The 8,127-nt window shown below is 36.2% G+C and overlaps 1 protein-coding gene across 1 annotated transcript; it reads right to left on the bottom strand.

Moving 5' to 3' along the window:
* Nucleotides 1-993: 993 nt before the first annotated feature.
* Nucleotides 994-2,590, bottom strand: LOC107708081 (T-cell leukemia homeobox protein 1-like). The gene is made up of 2 exons (XM_016512230.1): nucleotides 2,128-2,590; nucleotides 994-1,040 (listed from the first exon to the last, which is right to left on the bottom strand). The coding sequence occupies exons 1-2, from the start codon at nucleotides 2,588-2,590 to the stop codon at nucleotides 994-996; spliced, it is 510 nt and encodes a 169-aa protein (XP_016367716.1).
* Nucleotides 2,591-8,127: the final 5,537 nt, after the last annotated feature.

The following is an 8,127-nucleotide window of genomic DNA, read 5'->3' as shown; positions in this document are numbered from 1 at the left end:
ATCAAAAAATACAAACCGGTGCTCCTATAATAAAGAATACACAATTAGTCTACTATTTTGGCATAACTGGTAGAATTACTTAATAACGTGGATTTTTCAAAAGAATTGACACACCTTAGGCCTACATCGTGATGTCAATTGAACACTTGTTTCATAAACGTTCCATTCTTTTTGTTTTTGTCATTAGTTTGGAATTCACTCAGATTAGGTATCTACGTGGAAATCTTATGGTTTGAAATTGCATATAGGCATATACGTTGAAAATGCAGATTATATATATATATATATATATGCAAATTATTATACATTGTATTCAAAATCACGATCATTTTCATTTATTTTTCATAAATGTCTGTGCACTTCAATTGTTGTGATTGTGATAAATTATTTTGGTAGCGCATAAACGTCATCACATCATTTATCCTGCTTGTACAGCATGTAATTAACCTTCTAACACAACTAAGACTTTAGGGAAACATTTGTTGCAGTACAACAGAACTTAATTTATGTCGATTTCTAAAAACTCGATACTGGCCCATCAGTGTCTGCTAAAATGACTTTAGGTCTGCTCAGTTCCAGACCAGGCCTAAAAGGTGGAATAAAAAATACATTGGCAGAAGTGCATATTTAAAAATATAACCTGTTTACACTGTCAAGAAGCAGGCCACAGTCAACCAATATTGGTCATTCCAAACTAAATAGAGTCAGTTAAACATATATTGATGTATTGATTGAATTAGCTATTATATACTGAGTGAACTGCATGAACATGCCTTCCAACGCACGATATGGAATGCATTATGCAACTGACCTAACTGACCTCATAGAGGTCGTTAAAACAAAATACTCAACTGGGTTTAGTGGTGAGACGAAAAAGAATGCATTACGTGTGAGTGTAAACGCATGATTAGATCACAAAAGCTCACCTCCATTTCGTTCTTCTGTTCTGGAACCATGTTTTGACCTGCGCATCAGTCATTTTAAGTGCTTTCGCTAAGGCTGCCCTATACGGCGTGTTACTGTGAATGGTGAGAGGGCCACTAGATTGAGAGACAGAGTGAAAGCAAGCGGAAGAAATCAGCAAAACGACAGAGCCAAGCAGTGAGAAGCAAATGAGACTTCCAGTGATGAAAGATGACTTTTGTACTTTGAAAAAACATGCAACAATCACGAAATATATCGAATAAGTTCAGCCAAGCGAGCAAATAGACAAGAATATATATAGGCTAATTGAGGAAAAAATACTTTTTTAGCATTTTCTTATTACGACGACTGTGTGAAATGTAATAAATAAATAGCCTAAACACACACACACTGTAAACATGTTTTGTCAGTTATAAGAAATGTGCCTCATATGGTAACATCTAAATTAAGTGATTTCATTCGAGTCGAAAATATTATTTATTTGGACTGAATCAACCTGATTACATCAGGTTACATCGGTGAAGTCAATTTTTAAGGGTCAAATCAATAGCTCATTAAGGTAACAACAGCACATTTTTACTTTTTACCGTTTGTAATTCCTTTAAATAATAATGCTAAAACAGTAATGAGCATGTGGAACATTTACAGACGTGATAAATCAACATTGAAGTTCTCATGTGAGAAAAAAAGTCTTTGTCTTTGACAGGAAAACATTTGTATGGATATTAATTTTTAAGCTACTTTTCTTTGGCCTACGATACATTTGTAGTGATTGTTATTGTGTATAGAAATGTTCATGTTATTAATTCGCTGGACCAGTTTAATTTTCTTTTTGACAACGTTATAAAAACAACTTAAAAAGGAAACTTTAATTTTAAGATGTTTTTATAACGTTGGCAGAAACAAAATCAAAAAAATATTTAATGGAGTGGCTTTAACAATGAAGCCCCTGTGAATTATTTTAGTTCATGTATTTTAAAAATTAATAAAAATTTAAAAAGTGTAATTGCTCCCTAAAAATTGTAAGTTGAATTAAAGTTGTGACAAGGTTACAATTTACAATAAGTTTTTCGACCGCTTTGATCACTGAATTGCTGATAAGATCACAACACGATGAAAACATGTTTACAGTGCAATTTCTAACAAGAACGCAGATTCAAATAAAGCATATACCACTGCAAAGTTCAGAGAGATTTCTGTTACCTGTAAATCTGTCTTTGGTATATCTCCTGTTACTCTCCATCCAAGGAAACGATAATCCCGTGAGATTGTTAATGGTGCCCATGCTTCCCATACTTGGCACCGTGGCAGCGCTGGTGGGAATGGACGAGTGAACACTGCTCAGCGGCCGGTGCGCTGGAACCCGGATCACTCCCGAAGAATTAAGGCAATTCCCATTAACATTCGTGCCCAAGTTCATGTTGTACGAGCCGTTGAGGGAGCCAACGCTGCACGAGTTTCCATTGTATCCAGCCGAGTTATTGACATTGTAGTTGCCAGTCATGGTATTATAGGCTGTGCTGACTATGCAGCCCAAACCGTAGTCCAGGTCTTGCATTCTGGGGTTGGAGATCATGCAGCTCCCCTGGTCTGCATTGTTAAGAATCTGATCGATCCCAAAACTGATGGTGTCTGCGTGCGTCTGGTGGAGAAATGCCTGATCCATGGTGTGGAGAGGCGCGCGCGCTCCTGCGAGCCTACAGGATCCTCCACGTCACCCCAGTTATCATACAGCAACTAAAACGCAGTTTAGTCCAGACTTATCGTTATCTAATAGCATTGACTGCATGTGTGAGAAGGACTGAACTACAGACGATTGTCTTTTTTACTGCCTCCCTTTACCCTTATAGCTATAGCCTGCCGGATGGAGCCACGGGAACATCAATCAAAATGCCAAAGAGGCTGGGTAAAATTAAGCCTCCGATTCTGGGGTGAGAGACCCAATTGGCTAAAGAAACCACGACGAGTCTGTTCAATGAAACGCACTGGAATTCCCTTCTCAGCAGGGCAACTCAAAGAGATGATTTATTAAACCAAACACCAACGATTTTTCAAAACAACACAAAAATGACAAAAATTTCAATTACATCATTAACTTGGCTATGCAGTCTCTGTTGCTGAGATATTTTCTCGTTGGATACTTTTGATCATGCGAAGATGAGGCTGTGATTTCGAGGTCAAGTCGTTTTCACTCTTTTTAACAGTTCAATATTTCGCGACCATGAACTCAAATGAATTACAGTGGTTTGTCAATATTTTATGGTGAGAAAGATCAATCACACACAATATTTTTAAAAGCTGTCAACGATATTAAATTTCATTGTGAAATTAAATCAATTATTTTTATCGGAATAATTGTATTCTTCATCAAAAAGAGATGATTACTGATCACAACATGCGGAAATATGAAGGAAATTCTACATGAAATGTCTGTTTAAATGTTAAAATATTTATTTTAAATATGGTGAGTCACGACAGAATTAATTTATAATTCAAATTCATTTGGTAAGATACTTCGATCCTTTGCAGTGTGTTAACTTTTGTATTAATTATTCATTTTATTTTGTATGCATTAATCTAAATAAGTATCTAGTATAATAGTATCTAAATAAGACGATAACAAAACAAATGTGCAATATTAGACGAAAAGCAAACACTTCCATGTTATCGATTTCCTTCTTGAAGAAAGTGGGTGGTGATTATTTAACGTAAGATGCATTAAATTATTAATATTTGATGAGGCCCAGATTAATGCTGGCCAAATGACCAACATTAAAATTTAATGAAGTGCAATGGTGTATATTTTCGCAAAAATTGACATTTTTGTTACAGTAATGTAGACTTAATTATAGCGTTTAAGATGTGCATGCGCTGAAGCTTACAAAATACATTATTATTAATGTACACTGCAACTGGTGGGTCTAAATTATTGTTTTCCCTTACAATTTAAACGAAAAAAGATGAAGCCAGTAGAATGTTAAGAATTGGATTCAACTGGAACGATACATTTATGTTTGATTATAGTATTATCAACCTACAAAAGTCCACTTCAAATGCGTCATTTATTGCGTTGCTATTGATACACTTCATTCTTCTAATGCAAATTAATGTGACGGAATTGAAATGTATTGATTTACATAGAATTTACATACAAAACCGTCTGTCACATTTGCCTTCTATTTTTAAAATTATGTAAATTTGAAAGAAATGTGTGCCATTTAATTTCAATTAAATGTCATTTGCACAATTTGTTGGTACCAAAATAGTCTGCGCAGTAAACAAAGCACTATTTCTTTTTTTGATTATGCATTGATGATACCTATGTATGGGAAGTTGTAATCTCAGTTTTGTCATTTTGTAATTTCCCCAAAACTGTTCAGTAAAAAAATGAAAGCGTCGAGCAATGATATGGTTACCATCTTGCCAACACTACGACGCGACTTTTACCGTCATCGTTTATAGTTACTGAAATGTGCTACATTTTTAAGTAATGATGACTTCAATGTGGATTATATATATATATTATTGGATTGTATATTATATATATTAGTGTATTAATGCATTAGTGTACCTGTGTAGTACTAGGCTACTTGACATGACAGCGCTCACTGGCGCCACTTCCATCAGCCGCATCTCTGAGCGCAGTCAAGAGCGCACATCCATGCTGCTGACAGCTTCAAGTACATCTACACTGAGGCAGCACTCTCATCAAACATGACAAGAATTTAGCCCCGCTTCATTTGCACGTAACTAATTTTGATATATTCACAACTATATTATCATTTTAAAAATGAAAACAGAAATCAGAAGCATCAGATTTTTGATTTAGCTCAGAATGAGCTTTATTGGCAGGTATGTTTACACATACTAGGAATTTGTTTTCGTGACAGAAGCTTCCACAGTGTAACAGCATGACAGTGACAGAACAAAAAACACAGATAATAAAAAAAATTAAACAAAAAAAAAATAGAACAAGTAAATAAGGAATAAAAATATATACATTGACAACTGTATGTGCAGGTATATTACAATAGACAGTTTTGTATGTACAGGTATATTATGTGCAAATTTGAGGTGTAGACTGAGTATGAGTGTTAGATAAATAAGTGTATGAGTGTATAAATAGTGTGTGTTCCACAGTTATTGTTAAGTGTTCATGAGATGGATTGCCTGAGGGAAGAAACTGTTCCTGTGTCTGGTCGTTCTGGTGCTCAGTGCTCTGTAGCGTCGACCAGATGGCAATAGCTCACTGTCCATCTGAAAAAATATATAACAGAGACAGACATTTAAGCTTCTTGTATGTTTTAGAGTTTATTTTTGAGATATGTTAGTGAAAGGTGATACCTCTAATGAATGCTCATTGATTTCAAAAGTATCTCATGCAGTCCTTATGATCTTGAATCTTTGTATGTTAAAATGTAACATTTGTAGTCCTATACTGCCACAGAATTACAGTTCTCAGTTTTGTAATAAGGGAAATGGGCTTTTACTTTCGGAGGACAGAATGTTAGGTTCACTGTCTTTAACCTCTGAAATAGATGGATGAACTTCTTAATGCATTATGTCAAAGGGGAAGGGACCGGGCATTTTTTTGGCCTGTATTGTTAAAAAGGAAATAAGAGAACAAGCACACACTTTAATACCAAAGGAAAAACTGTACAATACCCCATAAAACTTTTAAGTACATCTAAAATAAGCAAGCATCAAAAAGCTTTCATTCTCCAAACATGGTTTCTATTTATCTTTAATATGATTTAAAATTACGGTATAAAGCTAAGATAGCTTCTTAATGGAGTATGCAAGCTAAAGTATGGGCTCTTTTAAATTTTTAAGGTGCAGCGCTAAGGTGAGACAGAATATGTTTGCTGGAAGAATTAGTTTGGTGTTCAGAAGTGGAATGATGACCAAGCACCAGTTAACAAATGTCCAGATCAGTTGCTGAGGTGCTGAGGGACGGGACATCCATTAACTTGTTGTGTCTCCCATACTAATGACTTGTTTTACTGGATAATGTGTCTGTCAGAACAATTATTTGATAAATTGCCCATCGTTATAATATTTCTTACAATCGAGAAAGAAACAAAACGCTTTTGCAATGAGAGATTAACTTGACTAATGTCAACCTGGTCAAATTAATCTGCAAGTGAATAAGCCAAATTATTAAACTGGTTGTTTGCCACTACACCGAATTTAAGAAGTCAAAACAAGACTATGTTATGACTCTTTTCAGGCATCTTTCATTATATAAGAACAATGTTCCTTAATGAGGTTATTAAATCATTATCACAGCTAATCAATACTAATGAAGTTCCCTGCTGTACATGTATAGGATGTATATTATGAGCGCTGTTTGTAATGTAATATAATGCAATTTGTGTGTGCAATAACTTGGCAAAGCTGTATCATTAAATATTCAGGTCAATTTAGCCACTGTGTACTTTGGTATTAACTATTAGCCATTATAATTATTATTATTCCTTAACAATTATAACTAGTAGCCATTGCATCCATTCTCATGCTGTTGGACAATTTTCAGGCTCAATCTAATATAACGACACAAATTACAAAGTAGTAAATGTCGCCCCTCATGATGCTTACTGCCGGAGGCGGCTTGTGATGGCTACGCAGGACAGATCGCTCACAGGTTGAATTGGAGTACAGATTTATTGTCTGAATCCCCACTCCCACTAACACATGGGAAGACTCAATTGATACTCCAGGCACCATGTGGATTCACTCTGCGGTCTAATAGTGGACTTGACACCCATGACAGCGGAAGCTGCTCCTCCCCTGTAGCCACTGGATGGTGTGTCAGTCCTCTCGAGTGCGGGTGCATCCTGTCGCCTGTTTTATTTAGGGGAGGCGGGTGAAGCCGGCCTCACTTCCCTTTTCCATCCTGAACGCAGGAGCCCAGCTGGGACCTGTTTACTTCACAGAGATGGATGGACTCATCCCACCAGCTACTGGTCATTACGTGTGAGATCAACACTATTGCCTCCCCTCCCAAGCTCCACAGACCAAACAGAGAAAAAAACTCTCCTCTAGAAGCCAGTCTGTTCTATTAGCTGCTAGATTGCCAAAGCAAATATCCATATATCCAGTAACTAAGGATATAATGATTATAAAAACATCAGACGTCTCCCTCCTGTTTGTTTTGAACTGTTTCATAGATCATTATTGCATCAACAGATGAAAATGTAGCCTACTTAAAGGCATAGTTCACCAAAAAATGGGATTTACTTGCACTCATGTTGTTCTGAATCTCTATGACTTTCTTTATTCTGAAAAATTTCTAAATATTTTTTCATTCCTATAATGAAAGTCAGTGGGGTCCAATGTTGTGTTGGACTCCACTGACTTTCATTGTATGATCTATAACATTAGTCCATATATTTTTTCCCAAAAAATATTTTCATTTGACAAAACATTTCCATTCATTTTGGGGTGAATTATCCCTTTAAACACATTTTTTTGTAAAATAAAGGACAATAAAACAAGAATGAATCATAGATAATAGGTGACGAAAAAGCAGAAAATGAGAAGAAAAAGAAATGAGGATGAGAAAAGCAAGTGGGAAAAGAATAGATAATAATCCAGCAATTTTACAATAAGCAGAAAGCAGTCATTAATCAAAATTACATATTATATGTGACCTAATTTTTCTTTTTCATTATCTTCATTATGTACCAAATACTGCAGCATCTACTCTGAATGCATAAAGAGATTTTCATACATATATTCATGATCACATTGCGGGAAAAGCCAGCAATATTTTTTCATTAAATCCCTGACAACGTTATCTACATATATATGTATCTAAATGTTGAACGATCAGGGAGTTATCCAAACAATGCCATTAATTTCCTTTATTATCAGGAGCGCAGCACGCGGGGCAACCAGAGACATCATAATCTGTCATCACACGGTGCCTTCAACAGGTAGGCTGTTTTTGTGTTTATCTTTTCCTTCTTGTTCTCTCTCCCCTCGTCCCAATTATGCAGCTTGCTACACCATAACAAACAGGTCCACCAGCCCAAACCTACAAGCCAGAAACACAACCACAGACTAGCTGGTGCCTGCACAGGCCTCGAGGGCTTCAGCTCACACCTAATGATCTGCTTTGACGGACAGAGGCTGTGGGCCAGAGCTTAGCGTCTCCCCTGATACCCCGCCCCCCCGCCCCCCCGGCAAGGTATGTGGCAT

This window comes from Sinocyclocheilus rhinocerous, unplaced genomic scaffold, assembly GCF_001515625.1.
Source record: "Sinocyclocheilus rhinocerous isolate Xijiao unplaced genomic scaffold, SAMN03320098_v1.1 scaffold1243, whole genome shotgun sequence".
In the NCBI taxonomy this organism is placed as follows: Eukaryota; Metazoa; Chordata; class Actinopteri; order Cypriniformes; family Cyprinidae; genus Sinocyclocheilus; species Sinocyclocheilus rhinocerous.
Note: the sequence above shows the minus strand (reverse complement) of the source record. Positions and strands in the feature narration are given on the sequence as shown.

Excerpts from the sequence above, each read along its gene's own strand:
- LOC107708081 (XM_016512230.1), bottom strand. The coding sequence starts at position 2,590 with ATGGATCAGGCATTTCTCCACCAGACGCACGCAGACACCATCAGTTTT. Across the intron at positions 1,041-2,127 it reads TACCAAAGACAGATTTACAG|TGGCCCTCTCACCATTCACA; the intron begins GTAACAGAAATC and ends CTCTCAATCTAG.